This window comes from Carassius gibelio, chromosome B3, assembly GCF_023724105.1.
Source record: "Carassius gibelio isolate Cgi1373 ecotype wild population from Czech Republic chromosome B3, carGib1.2-hapl.c, whole genome shotgun sequence".
Classification (NCBI taxonomy): Eukaryota; Metazoa; Chordata; class Actinopteri; order Cypriniformes; family Cyprinidae; genus Carassius; species Carassius gibelio.
The window spans coordinates 27,628,407-27,654,853 of NC_068398.1; the positions used below are offsets into that span (position 1 = coordinate 27,628,407).

Sequence of the window (26,447 nt, forward strand, 5' to 3'; positions counted from 1 at the left end):
CAGGTACAGGACACACAAAATGAATCAAATGATGTTCAGTTTCCTGCACAGATGGATTCTTTTGCTCTGTAAGACCTCACTATCTCGCCAGGAGCTATTTTGTGCCTCCTCTCCCTGCTTTTTTGATTCTCAAAGTGACGGAACCCATTGACTTGAATCACTAAGGACCACAGGTTCAGCTAAAAATCCTCTCTACTCTTCTACCGAAGAATAAAAGTCACTTACATCTCGGATAGCCTGAGGGTGAGCAAATTAACAGCAAATGTGCATTTTCGGGTGAACCATTCCTTTAATAATTGAACGCAGTGTAACTGAGAACTCCATTAAGTCTCTTGATCTCTGAAAGAACAACCTCTGAGCAATAAAATTCGTCACTCTGCAGGCTGATTTGACATTAATCGGCAGCATTCATAATGATGATGTTGTTTGTGCTGCTTCAGGACCCTTCGAGGAACCACAAATCCTACAGAGACCTTCTAGCGAGCCTGAGAGCCCCACTCATACCCTTCACTCCACTGCTGCTAAAGGGTGAGTCCCTCACACACACACACACACACACACACACACACACGTTACAGTAGCTCCAGTGTGCTCTCAGTCTCTTCCTCCAGCTGTTGTCCATGTGTTCGTCTAAAGTCCCCTCCTGCCGTGACTGCCTCTGTGATTTGAAGTCAGTCTGAAAGGCCCCGCCTCATTAATTAACGTCCCTCTGATCCGCAGCTCCTGAACATGCTGGATTTCAGCCCCCCTGCAGCCAAACATGCACCAGGGATCAGCATGCACGCATACACATTAGCCAATGTTATTTTCTATCCTCAAACCCTAAACTTAACCTTTAACCCCAGATTTTTTGCATGCCTTTAAGACATAATGTAATCTCTTTATGGGTTTCCTTGTGGACTTTGTTCGTTATGCTTCAGGGGATATTTGGTCCCCATAATGAAAGCAAAACCTGACCCACACTTTGTTGCCTCAATTCATTAAAATCTTTATTACATGCTAAAATTGCTGCCTGAAAAGACGAAAATCTTGAATGAAGATCTTCTACTGAGTGACTTGAGGCAAATGTTGTTAACATTAACACCTACAAGTGCAGGAAATGTATTGACACTTTTTTTTAAATCTCACTTACACTGCAGAGTGTAAGTATATACAGTACCATATAAATATATTGTATCTTGGTTCATCAAAGCTGCCTTGATTTGATTAAACACAGTAAAAAAAATTGAAATATTTTTACATTTTAAAATGAGTATTTTCTATTTCAATGTTTTGAAAATCTAATTTAGTTCTCTGATGTCAGTGATGAATTTTGAGCATCATTACTTTAGTCCTCAGTGTGTGTGTGTGTGTATATATATATGTAAATGTATATGTATGTGTATATATGTATATAAGTATTTAAAAAAAAAACAAATCTTACTGACCACAAACTGAAAAATGTAATTGTAGTGATTTTAAAAGCTTCCATGTACACACACACATACACACCTTTACCTATCTGCTCATCCTCATTTCTACACACATTCACACACACACACACACACACAGCTGCTGTGTTCCTGTCCCATCTGTCCTCTCTGGTGTGTGTAGTCTCTCTCTGTCTCCTTCCCTCTAGGTGCTCATGACTCAAGCCTGTCAGGATCGGTTGAACATCAAAATCTTTGCTGAGCAAAATCTTCAGTCTGACACACATTACATGACTCTGGCATGAGAGACACACACATCAGAATACGAAAGACAGGCTTTAGAAATGAGGAAGAACAGGCTGAAGAATGATGAACGCAGGACTAATAACTAGAAAAGTCTGATTCATAGTAGCAAGCTGATTCATTTGCAGGAACAAAACACTCAAGTGTCCCCATAAATTAATATTTAATTAGCATTTTTTTCCTAGTGTAATATGTAGTTCAAGACATTTAGAATAGTTTTATTTCTTGCTTATTGATATGCCAATTTTATTTGTGATGCAAGGATTTACTGACAATATTTGCCAGATTAACCGTATACAACCAGTTTTATTGCTCAGGGACTATTGCCCACAATGCAATGTGCCCGTCTCAAAACATTTGGGAATGTCTTTGAACACCTTTGATTTGTATTTGATGCTGATCTGTCACTCCTCGTAGCAAGGCTTCATCTGTAGTCTGACAGTGCTGTTTAATGGATCCTGCAGGTGTAAATTGTCATGAGTCTGCTGGGGTAAAGATGTTAGAATGATGTTAGTAGTTGACCGTGTCATTTGTGTCTAGAAATATCAACTGATCTGAAAATGGGAGTCCTGCAGGAGTCGTGCATGTGTGCACATGTGAAAGAGAAGTGCATCTGGCATGGCATCAAGTGAATTAGATGATGCTGATTGTAGCCACATTTCATCATAAATTCTGAGTTTAGGAGTTAAAACGGCGACCTTCAGGAGAACTGGAGGGGTTGTTTGTTTGTGATGGCAAGGCGAAATGTGACGCGTGTTGCATTTTTAATGGCTCAGAGAAGCAGGTCAGGAGGTGAAGCATGATGCACCCCTCCTTTCTGCCTTTCTCAACATTTAGGTAACTTTATCGCCATGCCTGAGAAAAAGCATTGTACTTTTTACATTTTAAATAATAATAATAATATATATATATATATATATATATATATATATATATATATATAATGTATATGTAGTAGTAGTAGTAATAATAATAATAATGGTTTATTTCCCCAGTTGAGATATAATGTTAATAAGTTGAGAAATAATATGCTAATTAATTTATGTTCGAACAGACCAATAGAAACCAGTGGAGTCCCACAATTGTGATTGATGAATTGTACATTCTTTACCAGTGTTATTTAAACAATATTTACAATATTTATTTAGCTTTTATTTCTATATTTTCAGTTTTTAGTTTTAGATTGTTTTAGTAATTTTGTACAAATCTAAAATTTTATGTTTATATAAAATTTTTATTTAAAATGTAAAAAATAAATAAAGAAAAGAAAAAGGTTTTGCTCATTTTTAGTACTTAAATGTATTAATTTTTAGTTACTGTAGCTGTCAAAGCAAATATAAAATTCTTAGGAACTTGAGAACTTTATATTTTGTTCAATATTATCAAAGGCTTTTCCCCCTTAGCCTTAGTTATCAATAAAAACACTGCTCTATACACATACACCTTCTTAAATTCAAACTGGTCTGTTATTAACAAAACTCTATATAGTAGACAGACGGTGAGCTCACGCTGAACTGCAGGCCTCAAACAGTCGTGTGAAACTGTAAGCCTGCAGATAATTACTTTTATGAGCCGATACATTGGCCTCTCTCTCTCTCTCTCTCTCTCTCTACTCAGTCATCCTGACAGCATGTAGTGTCTCTAACTCCTCCTCTCATGTTACCTGCCTCTCTCTCTTTTTCACCAGACCTGGCCCAGGCACTGACAGATCACCCATCACGACATGATGACTGCTCACTCTCTCTCTTTCTCTTTTGTTGCGTGTGCACGTCAAGCTTCAGCTCGGCCAGAGAGAAGACGCCTGGCTGAGCGAGTGATGGCATGATGAAATGTCATTACATAACTGTTCCCTTTATTGTGCATTCACTCTCTCGCTCTCTCTCTCTCTGCAGATCTGACTTTCCTCCATGAGAGCTGTAAGACTTTCCACGGGGAGCTGGTTAATTTTGAAAAGATGGTGAGTTGGCATATATAATGGAAGTAATGATGTGCTTACATTAATGCACACACACATTTATTTAGACACTTAGATGAGGACATACCACAGACTTCTGTTATGAGTAAAAAGGCTAATTATCATTTCTACAGGCTAGCAGTCACCTTTATCCTACCACTGAAAGGAACCTCATTTAAAACGAATATATTAATTATTCATTTTTATTTAATAATAGGGTTAATAACTTTTTTTATTAACTTTTTCAATTAAATATTGAAAATAGGAATTGGTTCTTTTTTTTTTAATGATAACCAATCTATTTCCAGGTTTTTTTCATTAATGTTTCCACACTGCAGTCATAACAGCATTATAAAGTATCTGCTTCTATTGTCCTCATCTGTAAGTCACTTTAGTAAAAGGATCTGCAAAATGACTAAATGTTAATGTATTATGACCCCCTATACCTTTTGTTGTGACAACACGCATGCATATTAATTTTAGTCCGCTGTGCATGAAAATGAATAATCAACTTTTAAGAATGTTTAATTGTTTCCCACTGTTTATAATGTCTGTGTAAAAAAAAAAAAAAAAAAATATATATATATATATATATATATATCCTCTACTGTTCAAATGTTTGGGGCTAATAAGATTATTATTATTATTATTATTTTTAAAGAAATCAATCAAAAGTCACAGTAAAGACATGTATAATGTGACTAAAAAATGCTGTTAATTTGATCTTTTTCCACACAAATATATGAACTTTTTTCAACATTGTTTTCAAAAGCAGTGTTGCTGAAAATTCAGCTTTGCATCACAGGAATAAATTCTATTTTAAAATATATTAAAATAGAAAACAGCTACTTTTAAATTGTCAAAAGATTTCACAGTATTACTGTTTCCAGTGTATTTTTGATCAAACTAATGCAGCTTTAGGCTTTTGTTCTTAAATCAGCTTGATGAGGGTGTAATGAATGCAGTAAAAACTGTTTTCGTTGTGCATGCCTTTTCAAAACAAAATGACTAAAATAATCATTAAAAATTATTTGAGACTTTGATTAATACACCATATTCTGTACAGTTAATTAGAGGCCACAGATACATTATTTTGTGACTGCATACCATTCACTCAATGACTGTCAACCAAATCTCTCTCTCTTTTTTTTTTTCTTTCTGTAGCACAAAGTGGCTGAGATGGTACGAAGCATCAGGCGGTATAGGAGCACTCAGCTAGGTATGTGTATTCCTACACACACACACACACACACACACACACACACACACACACACACACACACACTCAGACAGACAGACATCGGCCTGTCAAATAGGATTAGTGCAAAAGTAGAGCATGTCTCCACCCGCCAACATAACAACCTACCTATATGAACACACACACACACACACACACCTGTCTGAGTGGATTAGTTCTAGGAGACTGCTGCTCCACCCTGCCACAGCCCATCTGTTTGGGACAGCACAGCCCTCGGGGCCACGAGCCACAGGGCACCGCTTCATAATACACACACACGAACACACACACGCCCTCAGCGTTTTCAAATAATCATCATGTTTAACAGCAGGATGTGTGCCGAGAAACAACATTACCCATGATGCTGTGCATAAAATTCCACCAATCAGAGAGCTGCGGCCAGCAAATCTCACCAAATGAGCTTGCTCTCCTGTGCTCTCAAAATACTGAAATATTGGATGGTTTCTATAGATAAATCAGCAGATTTCACTGAATAGTTTTTAATTCAGTTAAATTGTCAATGTCATTCACGATGCTTCATGGGACTGTAGTTCTAAGTGTAGTTCTTTTGTCTTTTTATCAGATTTGTCAAATAAACGTTTGTAATGATGTGATTCAACTCGTTGCTGTTCATAACGCTTTAAGACTTTGTCCCTATGGAAAAATAATTTGGAAAAAATACTTATGAACCAACGCTGCTGAAAAATGGATGGGCATTAGTGTTGGTCTTGATGTTGTCATTAGGTGTTCAGAGTATGGACTAGGTGTCCATATTTGTTTTCTGAAATTGCGATTAGCTGAATATCAGATTCTGTTTTGCAAGATTCCGCTGTGGAATCTTGACTGCCTAGATTCAAATCTCAACCACACAAACAAAACATGGCTTCCATGGTAACCGTGACGTTCTGTGAGGTAGAACAGCCGTGACTCTGCACACACCCACACAGCCTTTCGATCGTCTTCTGCATCATCACGCCCTGCAGAAAACATTTCCTTCCTCTCCATGCAGCTGTTTGTTTTCAGGTTGTCATGCATCATTTTGTCATTATCATGATTATCTGAAACCTGCATTTCTGCGATCATCAAGTGGTAAACACAATTTACGATTTATTATTTAAAAATAGATTTTTGGATTGACACTTCTATAACAGTGTCACTTCTATAACTAATGAACAATAATAATAATTTAAAAAATCATGACTTTTTAGTTTCTTAAACATATTATCCTTATTAACTCAATGGACAAACTATGACAGGAGAAAGTAAGAAATCTAGTTAGAAAATGAAATATCATAACTCTTAGTATGGCAATTAGCTTTTTAGACATGAGTATTTTGAAATACAGATTTGAGGTGTAAAAAATAAAAGTGTATGATACTTTATATATATATAGGAGTATATAGGAGCTGTATAGGGTATATAGGAGCTATGCTTTTATACACTTTTGATGAACCGTTTTGGGACAGTAAGGTTTTTATTTATTTATAAGGAAATTAATACTTTAATTCAACAAGGATGAATTGAATTGCTACAAAATTGTCATTTTTACATTGTTTCTAGTAGATGTTTACAGTACACGGTTACAAAAAGCTGTTGTTTTTGTTCATCAAAGAATCCTGAAAATCCTGGAAACAAAAGAAAAAAATTATCAGCAATATTAAAAACATAATTATGGGTAATAACAAGAAATGTTTCTTTAGCACTGAATCAGCATATTAGAATTGGTAACACTGAACACAAACATAAATAATAGAAAACAACTTATAACATTAGAGTTTTTACTCTGTTTTTTAACTAAAGTAATGCAGCCTTGGTGAGAATAAGAGACTTCTTTCAAAAACATAAACAAATCTTACTGCGCTCGAACTTTTAAATTAAAGTGTATTTATTACCTACCATATATTATTGGAATTATCATACCATTTATTAGCATAAGAGGTGTTTCTCTCTAGCAGCTTTATTAATATTCCACCATATTTTAGCAGCACTAGAACTGAGTCAGCCTCTTTTTTGTTAGTGTGAATCACTAAGAAAAGAAGCCCTTTGGGCTGTTATTTTAGTCTGGTGTCTCTAGTTTGTGGATCAGCAGGTCTCGTGCGTCAGGCCACTTATTTTCCCGTCTGTGGCTCTGAATGAGGCCTGTAATTATCAGGGCTCATTCTTCCTCCATCTACCTGAGTGGATTGCCCTCATCTATTTCCATTAGAGGGATTGATGGCCAGCCAAGCGCACAGCACTTTTTCAGTCCGGTGTGTAGAAGTGGCCTTTTTTAGAACAATCTCTATGCTCTGCAAAGAATCGAATTTAGATGCACCCCAAACCACTGTCCATCGTCCTTGTGATCACACATAAAACCACTAATATTTTTGTTGAATGTTTGTCGTTCGATTGATGCTGGTGTAGCGTGACGCTCCATCCGTCGCCCACCGAACCGGATCCCATTTGCAGTGGCATTTCTATAGGGTGTCTGAAGCTCATTTGGTGACGTGTCGAGGCCAGAGGGCATCAGTTTCAATAGAGACATTGCAGCCATTGACATTTGTAAGAGCACTGCATTTCCCTGACGCCGGCTCTGAACTTTGGGGGAGCTGCTCGGATGTGAGACTTAATGACTCCGTAATTGTCTCTAATGCGCTCCTGCTGTCAAAGCGGCAAAGGAAGGAGGATGCAGATGATCTCTTATCGTTAGAAAAGAAAACTCACTGAGGAAATCAACTCCGTTTCCAGTGTTGCTCCAAGACGTTCATGAGCAAACGGGTCACATTTCAGCTTGAAATTCTTTCTAAAATAGTCTCTGACTGAATGATCTGGGATCTGCTGTCTACATTTAGTTTTTGTTATTCTAGGCTATTTTAGGAAATATCTGGAAAAAAGTTGCGTTAATGAAACATTAATTCATTCATTCTTCTGAGATATGAGCGAGTATTGCAAAAGTCATCTTTGTTAATCAATATCTTTGTCTGGCTTTGTTACAGAACATCCTCCACACAAGATAAATGCACACTACGGTTTAAAGTTAGGGGTCGATATGATTTAAAAAAAAAACTTTTTGAGAGAAGACTTTCATGAGGCTGCATTTTTCAAATCATAAATACAGTAAAACAGTAATTTTCTGAATATTCTGTCTCATGCTCCTTCAGAAATCATTATAATATGCTGATAGGCTGTTCAAGAATTTTTTTTATTGTAATCACTGTTGAAAACTGTTGTGATGCTTAGTAGTTTTGTGGAAACCTTGATGCATTTATTTTTGTCAGGTTTTTTAATGAACAGAAATTGCTAAAGCACAGTATTTATTTGAAAGTGATCTTTTTGAACTAATGATTCTAGCAGCATAGGTTTGCAGTAGCATCTGTCTCGCTGTAACCTGAGTGACAGCTGAATCTGATGCAGAGACAGGGAGGTTTTTTTCTTGAGATCAGAGAGGACAATGTGCAGCTATTCATAGCTCCTGAAAGAGCTGTTTTCCTTCCTCCTCCTCCTCTCACTTACTCTCTTCTTGCAGTGTTTTTTAAAGTATGGCTTAGCAGCGGATGCTGTGTGTGTGTGTGTGTGTGTGTGTGTGTGTGAAGTCGGGTTAGCTGGACACGAGCGGTATCTCTACCACGGCACCATGTGGTCAGTCTCAGTATCACCTCGATCAATACATCACTACATTTTTACTCCTCTGCAGTTTACAGTAGTTACAGTAGTTGGAGGATGCTGTCAATGTAATAATTATAAAGAGTTACAATTCTGTCATCTGCATTTATGACACTTCTTTACCTGAACACAACATATGTTTTGAAGACATGCAGAGTGATGTTATTTGTTAGTGTTTAATAGTTGCATTATTAATATTCATTAACACTACCAGTTGGGAATAATCAAAAATGCCTATTTTTAAAGATTTATTATATGCTCATCCAGGCTGTTATTTATTGAACAGAAATACAGCAAAATATTGTAAAATAGTATTGCAATTTAAAATGGTCTTTTTTTCTTTCCTATTTTAATATAAATGAAACAAATATTCCACAAGGACAAAATACATTAAAGACATCTGTAATGCTAAAAATATTAATATTTTACACATTAATAATACACAAAACCAGTCATAAAAACCATAGGTATATTTGTAGCAATAGCCAACAATACATTGAATGGGTCAAAATTATCTAATATATTCTAATATACAATTATTAGAATATTAAGTACAATTCCCGTTCCATGAATAAATTTAGTTTATGTCCTACCATAAATATATTAAAACTAAAATTTTTGATTAGTGATATTTTTTGCTTCGTTTTACACCCGTAGATTCCAGAAATTCAAATAGTTGAATATCTCAACCAAATATTGGTATATAAGCTTATTTATTCAGCTTTAAGATGATGTATAAATCTCAATTTCAAAAAAATTGTGAAATTGTGAAAGTTTGTGGTTCAGTGTCACACATTTCAAAAATAGTTCTCTTGGATTTTCTGTTCATTAAAGAATCCTGAAAAAATGCATCATGATTTTCACCATATAAATATATACAAGTATATAACATTTTCAACATTTATCATAATAAGAACCATTTTTAACAATTGAGCACCAATAATTACTGATGATAATTGAGCATCAAATCAGTCAGATTTTGTGACTTCAGCGTTTCTTTGGATTTCTTTCTTTCAGTGCCGTTAATTGTTTTCTTTTTCTCCTTCTGTCTGTCTCACAGTGATGGAGGCCGAGCCTTCCCCCTCTCACCTCCAGACGAAAGCGTATGTGCGGCAGCTGCAGGTCATCGACAATCAGAACCTGCTTTTTGAGATGTCCAGCAAGCTGGAGCCTAAAGACATGTGACGGGACCAAGTCAACCTACAAGCCATATCTACAAAACCTCTTGTTCCCGCCAAATAAATCTACACTCCCTACCCTTCGTTCTCCATTGTGGTAGATCAACCCAGCTGGGCTGTCAATCATCTCTGGCTCCGCCTCCGAATCATCGAACCAGGAACTTTCTTTAAGGAAAATGGTGTGAATTGTGTTTATAGTGGCTTATTCTGTGTCAATGTTAATTATGACCACACATAGTGGTCTGGATTCATTTCTACTGTTTATTTTTATTTTTATTTTTTAATCGCTGTTCACAACTGAAGGGAAACCTGTCCTGATTGCACTGCCATCAGTTGAACTGAACCAAACCGGAATAAGCTTAAGCTGTACAGTTTGTCATCCGGGCCTTCAGAAACACAGACTGCATTTTGGACATTCATGACCCTAAAATACATGAGACAATCTGACCTTCGGTCTTCCCTCCTCCCCTGCCAACATTGGCACTTACTGCGACCCTGTGCATTAGATGTTAGATATGGATCCCCAGCCATCAAAAATGAGTCCTGAATCCAAGACCAGCTCCAACGTACAGGATGTTCTTTAGTTCAATGATCAAGTCATAAGAAAAACACTTCAACTGGATGCTAAATTAAATGTATAAGAACATATAAACTGCAAAAAATCTATTTATGGCAATATTTCTCTTTTTTTTTCTAGAAACAAAATTGCATAAAGTAATAAAACGTTTAATATTTCAAATTGAGGAAATGTGTTATATTTAATATATGTCTTAAATATTAAATGTATAAAACATTTGGTTAGATTTATGCTTAAAACAAGAAGAGACGGTAGAGTAAAAACAAAATATAGATGTATACTCAGAAAACAAGCCTTGAACTTTATTCAGATTAGGAATATTAATATATTATTTGATTACATTTATCTTGTTTTAATGACTTATGCAAAGAAAAAAGAAGATATATAAAATTATATATATAATTATTATTATTTTTTTTGTAGTGTAGAAGCCAAATTTAACATAGCTGTTAATTTATTAAAAATTAGTGATGGACCAAAAAAAAAAAAAAGAAAGATATATATAGATGTATAAATGGACCAAATGCAGTATTCTTTTTTCTTTTTTTTGAACAGAACCACTTATTCAATGTAATCTAGCATTGATGGCCCAGCTTCATTTCAGCTCGAGCTTTACTTGGTCAAGCACTTGTTTTCAGTCTGCCCTTTGTGTTTTGTTGAAAGGGCCTGGTGGGAAGTTAAATAATCCTCCTAACTGGAAAAGTGTTTATTTGCACCCAAGCTGTAAACGGGCTCTGTACGGGACGACTTGTCTTGGATCGGACTCTCTCAGGATCTCCTCCTGAGGTCATACAAGGGACGGCCTGTAAGGCTGCACTGTACATACTTCATGTAAATAGCAAAAATAAATATGAATATGACTCTATTTTATGTAAGAGCTATGAGATGGACTCTCAAGAAGAATATTTGTTTTGTAAATCTGAGAAAAAGAAATGTACGTGTACAGTTTAAAAGGCGACGGCCCAGACAGAGTCTGTGGTTTGCGATGAAAGTATTGTATAGCATATTCACTGGTTTTTGTCATTTCTGTTTGATATCATTTCTTATCCATTACAGATGACCTGTACATATCCTCTGTTTTGGTTGCGTAGATTTTCTGTCTGCAATGGATGAATTGTACAGCATGTAGGTGGTTTAGTTGGATTTTGCTGTTTTTATTTGGTCAAAGTTTCTCATTTTTTTTTATTTGATCTTTTTAAAGCGGGTATTCTCTTGTTGTTCTTTTGGTTTTGTACAGAAGTCCGTGTTTACAGTGCGATTATCTAAAACTCAGACATGTCCAGTGGAAGATATTGCAGGGCATGCAATATCGCCCGCCCCCTTTTCTTGACATGAGTCAAAGATGCATCTAAAATAAAGCCTCTTGTGATGAGCTCTCCAGACGTTCTGCCTCACTACGTGTGTTTGTGCACAGGGTGCAAGAATGAAAAAAAAAATCTTTCTAGCAAAAGGTTTTAAAATTATGTGATTCTCAATCATTATTGGTTATTACTATCATTTCTTCTTTCCAGTCAAACAAGGCCGGTTTATTCAATAAGCCTAACTGTGACTTGTTCCGACTGTAACATTTGAATCTGCTGCAGTCAGATCGCTCCAATTTCACACAAGAACCATTCAGACCGTTTTATTCATTGTAAAGAATTGACTCTGATTTCTTTAAAATCACAACGAAGGCCATCTTTTTCTTAACAAATAGTGGAGTAGCTTGGATCCATTTAACAAATATAAATACAATTTGTTTCAAGTTTTCTGCATCGTCTTTGTGCTGTAGACATATATATATATATATATATATATATATATATATATATATATATATATATATATAATGAAGGAAAGAATAATCATTTTTCAATGTATCAATATTGCTAAGTGCTATAAGATACAACACATTTTAACTAGTGCATTCAAATGATTAATTGCGATTAATCACATCCAAAATACATTTTTAAATTGTTAAATGTTTTTAATTGTTAAATACAATTTTTAATTGTTAAATATGTTAATATTATGTTTGTGTACTGTGAATATATAAGTACATACACAGATTATTTTTAAAATATTTACGTATATATATATATATATATATATATTCTTATTCTTATATTTTATATAAATACATTTAATATATAAACATTTTTGTTAAATGTATACATGCATGTTTTGTATTTATATATACATAATATACACAGTACACACACATATGTAAACAAAATTTTTATTTTGGATTCGTCTGTCTGACAGTACTAATTTTAACTTTAACTTAACTTAACTTTAACTTAACAGCAATTGCTCAGCATTTTAAACCCACTTGCACTTCGACTTTCACAACGAAACAAAAAAAGACACAATTTCAATCTTGCTCAGCACATTTCTGTATTTATTATGACAGTACTTGTGCAATTATTGAACATGATGATGCTTACTTCAAATGGAGAACATCTTCCTCTGGTTCATGTTGTAGCAATTTACACAGCAGGGTTAAGAAAGGAACTAAAGAGCAGCCTACAGAGGAAATGGAGCCCAGTTCGTGAAACAACTATAAAATCGGCGTTCCTGCTTCATGTTAGGTGTCAGACAAATGCGCTAATATCATCAATTTGGCAATCAAATTACAATTGTGGCATTTGTTGACACTTTTTCCCCCCTCCAATATAGAGCCAAGCAAATTGCTGCTTGTTTAACAACACTGTAATGTAACCTTTTTAAACATGTTATTTTGTACTCATTTTATTATTAGATTTTAATACAACATAGGACACCGAAAATAAAGAGGAACTAACTATTACACCAGCAAGTGAGGAGAAAAACACAGACCTCTTTCCTGTACATGGAAGCAAATTCATTTCATTAAAGGCAGCAGCTAAGCTAAGCTAAGCTAAGCTAAAATGTCAAATTTAAAAGCGTTTAAATGATTCAAAGTGTCCGTTACCTCCATAAAAACCCAGTTTGCTCGTTTCTACAGTGAGACGCACGGGAATATGAAATGAATGTGTCTATGTTTCAACTGTGTCACCTCTGGACATCCGTACACAAGGTCGTTGTGCACTAGCCAGCACATTACATTTCAGCAAACAGAGGCTCACTGAAAACACAACTATACACAGCACATCCTTGTCAACCCAGTTGTAAGAGTCAATGAGATAAAAGTCCCATATTTAATGGAGCGAGAAAATCATTTCCAGTCAGTGCTTACTCTCGCTTACTTGAAAAATGATTTTAGGTGACTATGACAATGAAAGTCAGACATAAACTCAGTCTAATTGCAGTTTTCGATGACTGACGTTCAAAATAAGTTAGCGGCAGAATATTAATGGTTTAACGATTCCTATTATGTTCCTACCATCGTTTCACAAAACACTTACCCTGCTGCTTTATCAACATTTCAACCAAAAAACTGCAAATGACTTGTAATAGTTAAAGGGAAACGTTTTGAAAACCACGCAAAATGGTAACAGTTCGTAAAAAGCTGAACAAGACTCAAACACTTTAGAGAGGGAAATGGGAAGAACTCCAATGCTCTAAGGTTTTCAATACTGAGCCAAGAATAAGAGTTTTTTTTTTGGCATGTAAAAAAACAACTTGATTCTCTTTCATTATTATGGTTGATGTAAAGAGGCCCAACAGTGAGAACAAGACACAACTATCTGCGTCAGTTAAAGAAAATCATCTGCGCTCCACAGACTGAGGGCCGTTCACACAGAAGGCGTTCTGTTCTTTTCTGTGTGAACGGCCCCCAAGAGTGCTTTAACGAACATTTCGACGCTTAATTCTGCTCGTATCCTATCAATGAGGCTCGGTGTCTCTAACATGCCAAACTTGAGATCATCTGTGGATTTGATTTGAAAAAGAGGACATATAATCGAAGTCTCAAATTCCTGTGTCAGAATTCCAGTTTTCCCAGGAGTACAATAAACAACAAAAACACTTATAACACGGCATAACGAAGACAAAGGTGGCTTATAACACCACAAACCAACTTAAAGGAGATCCCACATCATATGGAATGATAATACTGAATGAATCAGACAGAGGAGGAATTAAGCGGAAAACTTTAGGATTCTCCTGGACTCTCTGTAGTGCACTTACTGTGGCTCATTGGAGTAAACACACTACAAGCCTGCTTGAACACAGAAGGCTGGTGAAAGGTTTCGGGTAGCAATTAAACAAGGCCATATTTCTGATTGATGCAGAAGTCTTCCCCTGTCACGTCACAGAGTCGGACGACACTGCAGGGTTGACCGAGGCACACGAGCACTGCGCCACCTAACCACAATCACAACGTGATGCTTCTCCTAATGAAGAAACATCACCCATAAGCCCCTATTCATTCTACTTCCATTGACACGTCTTTACACAGAAAGCAAACATGAGAAGCCCCTGAATGCTAACTCTACTAACGCTACACTTTTCACACCCTGTTTTCCAATTTTGTCCTAAAAAACCCTCTCTTTTGCCATGCAAAAATTGATTCATTTTCACCGTATGATTTGTCTAGACTTGAAAAGTAAAGAAAGCCCTTACCCCTTCTCCTCCCCCCCGGCACATTGCTTAAGCGGTTTTAATATTTAAATATATGGCAGAATATATACAGACAGTCCTCTTGTCAGTCACTGCTATACAGGCCGCCTCTCGCTCCAGTCCTACACTTATTAAGGGTGCGTGTGGGCATCCGTGCCGTCTTTAACCAGCTTTTCTCCTGCAAGCACGTGAGTGAACGTTTATTAACGAAGAGGTTTTACATTCCTGCCGAGAGCAGAGAGGCTCATAATACCTTTAAGGGCGCTTAAAAAGAAACGGAGAACATGACTAAATGACTATAAAAAGGGCCTCCTGATGGCCGTCCCTCAGGCGTCTGGTACAGTGTGTTTTGTCCCCTCTTTGTCCCCGGTAACATCCCCTCGGCATGTTTCCTGTAGTCCATCAGGCTCTTCAGGCCATGGAGGGAAAATGTGGTCGGAGGGTAGAGTGGGCGGAGTTCAAGGCGTTTCTGTCGTTCTCTCCGTCATTTCCACAGAGGAAGGTTTACGACGGCTCCAAGCTCTTCAGAGCGCCAACCTTTGACTCCAAGTCAGTAATCTGCGATGGAAACAGAGGATCGTTACACTTAATATTGACCGTTTTAAACGACTGTTTTTATCTTTAAATGCATACATAACTGTTAAAAATTTTGGGGTTAATGTTTTTGAAAATGTTCACCAAATACGCGATACGAAAATTTTTTGGACTGTTGTGTGTACATCTTGCATGACATCATGCACGACGCGCTCAAGTCAAAATAGGATTAATAATAGTGATGTTCGCTTCAAGTTCAGGTTTATTTTCTAAAGCACAATTTTAAATAAATAAAAGTTGACCAAAGTGCTGTACTGTTGACAACTAGAACAAAACAGTTTCTTTGAAGGAGATTACATGAATCTCTACAATACATTACAAGACAAGAAAAGCAAGTTTTCAACTCAAGCCACTTTTCCACCGAAATTAACTGGAACAATTTGCAGAACAACTGCATTCCATCGCGGTCTAAAGTTCCGAGAAGAATAGACAAATAATCTGGTGATGTAGGTCTGCACGTATTTCTTAATATAATGTACGCAAAATTTGGACTTGCGTCATAAGTAGATTGGGCTTGGGAAGTTTGACTCAGGAGTGTGATCTCCCGCGGACGGGATGACGTGAAACCAGTAATTCTGCAAACGGCAGTCCACTTGATAACATCAGTCAGCTCGCATTGGCTAATGCAATTTTCCTCACTTTTCCTTCCTTTACATGAAATATGATATCAAACACCACTACCTCTTTTCGGTTTCATTTAAACATATTAATAGCTGTGGAAATGTAGTTCAGGGAACGTACATACATTACAATGAAACATAATATTACATCAAACAGTATTGCCTCTTTTTCATTTTAACATATTAATAGATTAATTGAATGAAGACCAAAGATTACCTGTTAGATTAATTATATTAATAATTTATATTATTAAAACAACATTAAAGTTCTGCATAATTAAGGGCGCGGCCACTTGAGTGACAGGTGGATTGCAGGTGATGTCACCACCGTCAAGCTAAGTGGGTGTGGCTTCAGCAACCAGCTACTACCTCTTTGCCCATTTTCAATTCTCCGTGAGTGACGCGCTGCCAAAATGGTGACAGCCGGCTCCACCCACTTTGAGCTTCAAAAACGCTCTTCTGAAACCTAAGTCCTTGTTTTTATACAGTCTATGGTACTACTTCGCCAGTGGAACTGCTGGTACTACCAATACTAGTAGTACTACTACATTTTTACCCAAAACTTTATTTAGATCCTGGTTCCTGCATTGGAAACTCACAACGTACCGGCCCAAAGTCCCTTACTTCCTGCGGTGGAAACGAGGATTTAAGATTTAAGATCAGAAAGTGTTTGAACCCTTGAGGCTGTTCCACAGTTTTGGTACAACTACTGAAAAAGCCGGATCAATTCTCAGATTTATTCTTACCCTAGGAACAGTCAACAACCTCTGATCTGAAGATCTGAGGGATCGCGATGGATTATGCATAGACAGAAAGCTCGATATGTAAGTGGGCGCCTGTCTGTTTAAAGATTTAAATACAAATAAAAGAATCTACCGCTAATACACATAAAATAAAACTAGTATTCGCATTCACCCTTGTGGGTCACAATGAACCCTGAGCCGGTTGAAAATCAATACAAATATAGAACGATTCAAATCAGTTGAGATGTTAAATGAATCGTGACACAATTGGGGGTGGGACTGTAAGTTTATATGAATGGATCTCTGAGGGGAACTGACTGTCTTTAAAAAGTTTTTTTTTTTTTGCTTCAAAATATACAATCTATTTTAGATTAAAATCTGCTCATGTTGCAAGTATGCAGCATCTTTGTTTGGATAATGATTAAAATATAGTGGAAGCACAAACAAAGCCTTACTTTGTTTATATCACCAGATTTCTTTCATTTGTGTCACTCATTTGTTTTCGGGTTTGTTTTAAAATTACAATTTACTTTTATTATATTTAAATCTCACGAAGAAATGTTTAGCAATTGTGTCTAAGAAATAATAAGAGGGCGCATTTTAATTTCTAATTTGTCTTAAAAAACTAAATTGTGAGAAAATCGCATTGTGAAATCAGTTTTGTGAATTATATCGAATGGTGACTTGAGTGAATGGTTACATCCCTGACAGTGTGTGAGCTACAGTAATAAGAGCAAACTGTTTCTGGACACACTGGTGTCCAAACGCACCTTCTCCTGGAGGTTTTCTGTCTCCACCTTGTGGCTGGCCTCTGACTCCTCTTGTGTTCTGCGCTGGGCCGTCTCCTTCTTCAAATACTCAATCTCTCTGCATTACAACACACACACATATGCACAACATGGTTTAAAACCCTTTCGCTAGCTCCCATAAAGGAGTTTGTCTAATTCCTTCGACCACAAACCCCACACACATGCTTATGTTGTTTTGTGACTCTGATTAAACTCATTATATTGAGTCTGGTCTTGTTAATATCCCCAGTCCTCTGCACTCACTTCTGCTGGTACTCTTTGATGAGGCGTTTGGCTTTGCTGTACTTGCGCTCCAGCGTCTGGTACTGCGTCTGCGTCTCTTTCAGGTGCTCATCCACCGCTTGACACAAGCTCTGAGCCTCCATCCAATAGCCCTCCAGCTTCTCCATCCGCTCCTTATTCTCTCTCACCGTCTGCTCCAGCTGAGCCCTCTCCATCCGCCAGCGCTGCTTATCCTGCTCAGCGTGAGCCAGCTACAGAGAGACGGAGAGATCGTCACAAGGGTAAATAAAGGTTGGTTGAAGATCTCATACAAATGTTCGTAATTCTGAAAGCTTACATTTAAAGCAAGCAAAGAAAACGACGTACCTTCTTCTTGAGCTGCTGGATCTCAGCCTGGGTCACAGCATGTTTTATCTGGAGCTGGAGACACAGAGATGGATGGACATCTCTCTTTATTATTGAGTACATGCAGATACACATTTACAAACCAATTCGAATGAAATGTAAATTATATTCTAATTTATTTTGGGACTATTAAGACTTATTAAAAGGACCATAATTATATAAGAAATTATTATTATTTATTTTCTCAATACTAGAAGCAGATAATTTAAACAGTATATTGTTTTTTAAATATAGTATATAGTATGCATATATGTGTATATAAATATATAAATATAATATAAACATATACACACACACACACGTAGTATGTTTCTTTTTCAAACACTAAATGGAGATCTATCTTTTAATCTGTTAATAACATTTTGGCACGTGAATTCTATTAAAATTCTACACTGAAGCAAACAATTCTATATATTGAGACGGGGTGGATGATTGTATTTTTTTAATTAACAAACAAAACAAAGCAGCAGAAAACTGAAATACTGAAATAGTATTTTCTTGTGAAATGTACTTCAATAATCAAACAAACAAACAGATAAATAAATAATCATTGATATAGCCCGACACTTTTATATTGGAGCTTTAGTGTGAAATAAATAGCTAAAAACTATCATAACTTTTAATTATAATTAAAATAGCCATTAATTATCATTTAAAAAAAATGATCAGCTATTGGTATTGTCGCTATTGGTTTATCATCAGTGCATTCCCAGTTAATTTCAAACATGCAAATCAATGTAAGTAATGCCAGCATGAACAGATTTGCATATTTTTATGGTAATGTGTTTATGTGTGGTCAGCTTTACAGGTTTTCTTGTGTCCCACTGACCTCCTTAAACTTGTGTGCAAGTTTCTCTGGGTCCATCTCCACAGGAGAGAGCATGTCTTCATTCTCCGCCAGCTCGAACACCTCGATGGCGTTAGGAAACATGGGGCTCATCTCTTCTTCTTCATCGGTGGCATATTCACCCGTCTGAACACCGACAAGAAATTGAGGAAGAAAAAGAGATGGATATTGAAACATACTGTTTTTAAGTTTTCAGTTTAAGATTTGTATATCTGGCCTTAATCAATTTATGGATTTAGAAGCTAAGGACGTTTCTGTATGAGATGTTTGATACGGTTTCTTGACTTAAATGACTTTGGTTATGTACTGTGTGTTAGTAACATTAACCACTAGATGTCAGAGTTAAGCTAGGCAGAAACCCAGTGGATCAAGGGAAAAGCACATGCCAGGACACTGCAAAAAACAAACAAACCCTGGGACTGGCCAACCACCATTTTGAATTGACTCTGCAGCTGCTGGAAGATGAAGCAAAGGCAGATAAGAGCAAACTGAGGGAACGGCAACCGTGTGATACGCCGATGTGCCACATTTGAAATGATTCGAGAGCTGTTGGGATTATCTTGGACCATAAACAAACATATAAAGTCTCCGAGGAATTTCTGAGCAACACCCCCATGAAAACATGTCCCAACACATCTGAGATAAAGCATCCAACATGTTCTCCACATCCTAAAACTGCAATTACTCTGACCTCAAAAGGCCGTTGTACACCCAACACTCCCTGAGAGCATCTGCAAATCCACCACTAGCACAAACATCCTTTTAACAATGGACTTCCCCTGCAAGATGGGACAAACTCCCGCACAATGACTTCCTGTCTGGATGAGTGAACGCAGAGTAAACTCTTATCAGGCTAATAGCCAGAGTTAATGACACACGTCACGAGAGAATCGCTGGTCAACAGCGTGATTCCTTCAGAGTATCACAATAACTATTATTTACAAGAAAAGAGTGATCTATTTACTACAGTATCTTAAGTTAACATATATAAAATGTCATTTCCTGTAATTGTCACTTGAGCAAATGACACAAAATGAATAGAAAATTCTTAGAAAAAAATAATAACAATTGTGAAATTGTAAAAAACAAAAACACAAAAGCAAAAACCTAAATTTTGTCAGATTGACTTACAAAACACTTTGGTTATAGATTTAAGATTCTTTTCAGATTAAACAATTGTTATTCATATATTATTCTGCACTTTATTTTGTACAGAAATTAATAAAAACTATTATAAAATTTCTGACTCGTATGAATTAATTACATAACACTGCATTGTTAATAAACTATTATATGATGTAATATGTATGTATAACTTATTTATATATTTAATCTAAAAGAACAATTATGAATATAAATACTTACTTATTATATATTTAATTATAGATATGACCATTTATTTTACTTATTAATTTTGTTTTGCTTTTTAATTAGTCTTACGCTCACAAAAGCTGTATCTATGTGATGAAAAAATTTAATCAAGACAGTAAGATTGTGAAATATTATAACATTTTAAAATAACTTTGACATTTGATTATATTTTAAAAATGTTTAATTTATTCCTGTGTACCAAAAGCTGAATTTTCAGCATCATGATGCCAGCCATCAGTCACATGGTCCTTCAGAAATCGTTTTAATACACTGATTATTAAAATAATTATTTCTTACATGCATTTTCTTTTCAGGATTCCTTGGTAAATATAAAGTTCAAAAAGACAACATGTATTTGAAATAGAAATCTTTTCACATTATAGATGTCTTTACTGTCACTTTTGATCAATTTAATCTGTCACTGGTAAATACAAATATTATTTTCCATACATATATCGGAGAGGAGAGAGGCTTCTGTATTTACACATGTATTTTTTTTTATCTCAGTGAGTCTCAGTGAGTTTGTCATTCTGTCTGCCCAAGTCCATGCATCGGTCTGCACTCTGCCATGAGGGTGAAGCAGCAGACGTTCAGACAACACCAGACTGATGTGAGCTCAGAGCTGCGGAGAGGGCACTGAGCCGGCAAATCGAGAGCCGCGAGACGCACTGCCACGGAATCCTGCCCTCACTTTCACACCCAAGATCTCCAAGAATACAGACTGCGAGAACTGTGAATCTTCAACATCTAAATTATTCATCAATTCCCCTCGCGCCATGGCAATGTGGGCAGGTGTGGAGGACAGTTATGAGACACGTACAGGATGTACAGCATGAACGTGTTGAAGCAATGCAGTGCTTTAAAATAGAGCTAATTATTGAGATTTATGATTCTGAAAGAGTCTGAATGTTGAAATCCTGTCTTCTACTGCATGCAACCAGAATCACTTTAATAGCCCATCATTAAGGGGTACAGCTAGATTTATGCAATTAAATGATTAGAAAAATGTAAACATGTCATAAAAAAATGTATACCTCTGGTGTTCACCTCATAAAGCTGTCACATACTGAAGTGAAAATAATATTTAATAGATGGAAAAACAAGCTGTTGCAGAGAACTAAATGTATATGATGATGGTTTCTGCAGAAAGCATCATCTGAAATTAGTCACAGTTCTCCTGTTCAGAACGTCTGCAATATTAACACGAAAGTCCTTTCCACCCTAGTGATTTCTTTGTGAATATTAATAAGTTAAAAGATTTGTTTTCTGGACTGTTTGGGAAACATAAAAAATGGGCTGCATGATTTGGGGGAAAAAATTCATTGTGATTGTTCTGATTAAAATTTTGTGATTTGGAATACCATAAAAAAAACAGCTTGAGTTGCTTTTTTGTAGTCCGACACCTTTCTGTAATTTTGTTATGAAAATGGCTGTAAAATAATAATAATAATCACTTAAAATAGACAAATTACTAAATAAAAACAAAATAAGAAATATTAATGTAATATTCCACTGTTAAGTACCGTATTTTCCGGACTATATGTCACACTTTTTTTCATAGTTTGGCTGGTCCTGCGACTTCTAGTCAGGTGCGACTTATTTATCAAAATAAATTTGACATGAACCAAGAGAAAACATTACCGTCTCCAGCCGCGAGAGGGCGCTCTGTGCTGCTCTGTGCTCCTGTAGTCTACACTGAAGACATAGAGCGCCCTCTCGTGGCTGTAGACGGTAATGTTTTCTCTTGGTTCTTGGTTCTAAATAAATGCGACTTAAAGTCCAGTGCGACTTATATGTTTTTTTCCTCGTCATGACGTATTTCTGGACTGATGCGACTTATATTCCGAAAAATACGGGTACATTTTTTACAACAGTAGAATTACAATACTAATATTTATGGCATTTTTTTTTTTTATGAAAAACTGCAGGAAATCATTACAAGTATAATTTCTGAAGGATCATGTGACACTGAAGACTGCAGTAATGATGCTGAAAATTCATCACAGGAATAAGTTAATGTTTTAAAATAGATTCAATTATGAAAGAGGTATTTTACATGTGATACTACTTCACAATATTTAAGGCTTTCTTTATTTTTAAACGGCTGGCGTATCATATGGTTCATTTCCAAATGCATGTTACAGGGACCCAAACTCAGAGCAGATGCAGAGATGAGTCAAACCAAACACCAGCAGATCTCGAGCTGCTCATGTGTAAATGAACACAGTGCTGCGCTTCACTCAGAAACACACAGAGCTTATTTATTTACTTAAATCTCATGTCACTTATACTGAATCTGCATTGGTCACAAATGGAAAAAGTTGTCTGTTAAGGGTCCAATGGTGTATCTGAAGGAGCTTTACCACTTCATCTTCTTCCATGTAGGGGTTGTAGCGCTGCTCCATCATTTCTCTCTGCCATCTCTCCTGCTCCAGTGTCTGCTGGATCAGCTGGGCCACCTCACTCTGTTCCCCCGGCTTCTCCCGGCCAATCACAAACCTGGAACACAAACACCAGCCAATCAGATAAGATTGTCATTCCTTTAGTGAGTTCTCAACTGTGATGTTTACAGGAAGGAAAGGACCTGCATTATGAAGCCTAAAAGGCTCAAAGACTTCCTCACTATCCTGCTGTAGGCCTTCAACTGCATCCAATTTTAAAGCAAATGATTGCCAGTTGCCTCTGTGCTCAGGTATTCCACAAAAATACAAGTTATTATTAAACATGTTCTCTCCCATTGTGCTTAAGCCACGTCTATTAATCACATTTTCCATTTCCCCGCACTACAATCAAGAACCATCCACGCCCAGCCAGAACAGATGAAGAGAAAACAGGGCTTGTTTGAAATGCCACAACTACCCAGGCCCTCATCCTGACTCTAGATGCAACCACACAGGTCCTAGATCTTTGTTAAATCAAAGGAATGGAAAGCAGCAATCTATTCAATACACAGAACTGTCAGGGCAATATTAGAGATTACTGTGAGTCAGTGAGTATCTGATGTCAAATGAGATGACAGGAGATAACGCTGGATTAAATAAAGGGAAATTTAATTCTAATACACTAAAACCTGAATTTTTGCTACAAAAACACGTGGAACAAAAGTTAAAAATGAAGCAGTGGATCTCTGTGAACTCATTCACACTGAGTCTGATAATACTTCAGTGATATATAGCTTTTTATGTATTTATGTATTTATTTATTTTTAATTGTTTGGATACAGAAAAACTGAAATTTGGCATTGGTCTAAATATTTTTTGAGTGATTGTTTTAGAATTTTCTATTATTTTTGTCATATATTTAATTCTATCACACACACACACACACACACACACACACATACACATTACCTTTCAAAAGTTTAGGATCACAAAAAAAATAATAATAAAAAAATTATAGTGCAAGGGCACAATTAATTGATCAAAAGATCATAGAAAAATATGTATTTTCAAATGAATGCATGATTATAAATAAAAGAATGATTTTTGAAGGATCATGTGACACTGAAAAAATGGCTGCTGAAAATTCATCCCAGGAATAAAATGTTAAATAAAACAGGAATAAAACATTTAAAAATACATTCAAATATAAAATATACATTTTAAATTTGATACAAAAAATTACTGTTACTGTAAATAAATAAATAAATAGACTTTTCAAAAAAATATAAAACCCCCAATCTTAATATAATATAATATAATATAATATAATATAATATAATATAATATAATATAATATAATATAATATATAGGACTCGACCAAAACTTGACCTGTGAGATTTTAAAGGGATCATGAACTCTTTTTTATTTTTTTTACTGTTCTCTGAGGTCCACTTATAATGTTATCAAGACATTTGTATTAAAAACATCATAATTTAGAAGTAACAGGCTATTTTCTGTGCTGTTTTGACCCCTTTTGGAATAAGTGTGGAGCTTTGTACGGTTGGAAGTAAACGCCCAGTGCTGTGATTGGCTAACAGTTGTGTGTTGTGTGACACTGCTGTGATTTATGGTAAAAACGCATTAATACTCATATCAAACAATATGTTTAACAAACAAAGAATTCTAAGAAAACCAGTTACTGATACTCCAATCTTTCTTCAAATCCTTATTGGGAAGAACTTCATTAAATATAAAGTCTATCCACTCTTTCCTACTGTTTAACACAAGCTGTTTTTAGACTAATGAGAAAGTTTGGCGTTCTGAAACTGACGGGATGTTTTTAATAGTACAGTGACCTCTCATGTGTCAAAAGATCAAGGGAATTATGAGTCCTAAGTTCATGACCCCTTTAAATGAACTCTCTATGAAAATGTAGTCTCATTTCCTTACTTGACAGTGCCGCTGGTGTTCCTGAGGACCGCCGCAGCAAAATTTTGGGTCACGCCCACCAGGCTGGTTCCGTCCACCTCCACGATCAGGTCATTCACCAGGATCCTAGAAAGAAGAAAAATAACCAGGAGAACAGCTCAGGGAGGAAAAGTGCGTCCTCATAATGGCTGCTACCGTACATCTAAAGTTACGGATCAATCTCATCACTATACATGTAGAAAAACGAACAATGCCAAAGAAGTCATTTATTCGTTCTGAGGAACTGACCAACAGCAGCAGTTAATCAGTGCCTCACTTATGAAACCTCTTCTTGTAATCCAAGCCGTTAAAATGATCGATCCATCCTCTTAGTCATAAAACAAGTCAAACTATCCGGCGGCATCCAAAAACAGCCTTTTTGCCAAGGCAGATGTACGTATGACAGACAGCGGGAGCACCAATGAGGTGCCAGAGAGTGAGGATCAGATTTGTGCCGGTATTCGGTAATGCGATATATTACGGTAATGAATATGCACGATATTGTTATCGTGGGCACTTATAAATACCGCAAATAATTATATATTGCAAATTATTCTGAATTTGAAATGCATTTTACGAAAACTATTCCAATCAACTGGTCAAAATGCACAACACCGCTGTATGGTGCTTGTAAGACGTGTGTGTGCTGCGATGTAAACAAGCACGCATGAGAAGCACATGGAGGAACACGTGAGGGACACGTTGAATGAAAACATTCACTCTCTGACAGCAGATGGCGCTAAACTGCAGAGAATGCAGTCCTTACCCTGGAAACCCCATATATAAAGCAGCTGCACTACTTTCTAAAACATATTTAAATCATTTTAAATAGCCATTGAGATTTGTGTATTTGCTATGATGTTCATCTTACATATTGGTCTTTTTAATTCTTTTGCACTTTAATCTTTTAACTTTATATATATTTCTGAATTGCTTTATTTTATTTAAATGTTCAGTTATTTTTTTTTATAGAAAAAAAAGTTATTTAACCTACTATATTATACTATATTCTGAGCACTTTTTAAAACTAAATGTCAATACCTTGATAATACCGTTTACCGTGATAAAAGCAACTGGGAAATTTGATACCGGCATATCCCTAGTGAGGATGAAATCATTTCTGAGAGCTAAAGTCAATATCTAAGCACTTGTGTCACACATGTGGCTAAAGCTCATTTCAGCATTGGCTCATTAGATGTTTTTACCTCCTGTGGCTTCCAGGTGGACTGTTTGAACTGTTATGAAGCCCCTGCAATGCACCATAAACCTACTGACTCAAGACCGGGGAGTTTTTATTAAGATCCCTAACACTGGCTGAATCTCCTGCGATCTAAATGAATGTCATAAGCACAAGTGGGCTTCTCAAGGCTGAATTGCTGATATTTTTCAAACCTCTTGAGCTTGGCAGACAGAGATAGCTTCTCTGTGACCTCCATGACTCCCTCCAGGGCCTGACGAGCTCAGATGCCATTGCAAGGTCAGATTCGACTCATTATAGATCAATAAACTCTATTCCTCTATCAATGCACATATGTTTTGAGTAATACTCGGTCAAGTGTAACTCCAGATACATTTCTGTTTCATAAATATCAGAACCATGGGCTTAAATGTGGTCTCATATCAGTCTAACAGCATCAGCCTCACAGTTTCCACTGCATTTCTGGT

At 36.2% G+C, this 26,447-nt stretch overlaps 2 protein-coding genes across 2 annotated transcripts in view; one reads left to right on the plus strand and one right to left on the minus strand.

Annotated features, from left to right (window-relative positions):
* Positions 1–11,682, plus strand: part of rapgefl1 (Rap guanine nucleotide exchange factor (GEF)-like 1) — a 36,194-nt gene extending 24,512 nt beyond the window's left edge. Inside the window, exons 12-15 of the mRNA XM_052552330.1 lie at positions 441–528; positions 3,605–3,669; positions 4,831–4,885; positions 9,606–11,682. Of these exons, the coding sequence (XP_052408290.1) occupies positions 441–528; positions 3,605–3,669; positions 4,831–4,885; positions 9,606–9,730 (333 nt within the window). The 3' untranslated portion in view covers positions 9,731–11,682. The remainder of the gene's footprint in view (positions 1–440; positions 529–3,604; positions 3,670–4,830; positions 4,886–9,605) is intronic.
* Positions 11,683–12,651: 969 nt separating this feature from the next.
* ppp1r9ba (protein phosphatase 1, regulatory subunit 9Ba) overlaps positions 12,652–26,447 on the minus strand; it is a 49,490-nt gene continuing 35,694 nt past the window's right edge. The window contains exons 5-11 of the mRNA XM_052550846.1: positions 24,765–24,869; positions 22,796–22,931; positions 19,044–19,187; positions 18,176–18,229; positions 17,831–18,060; positions 17,549–17,645; positions 12,652–15,379 (exon numbers count right to left, since the gene is read on the minus strand). Coding sequence (XP_052406806.1) covers positions 15,326–15,379; positions 17,549–17,645; positions 17,831–18,060; positions 18,176–18,229; positions 19,044–19,187; positions 22,796–22,931; positions 24,765–24,869 — 820 coding nt within the window. The 3' untranslated portion in view covers positions 12,652–15,325. The remainder of the gene's footprint in view (positions 15,380–17,548; positions 17,646–17,830; positions 18,061–18,175; positions 18,230–19,043; positions 19,188–22,795; positions 22,932–24,764; positions 24,870–26,447) is intronic.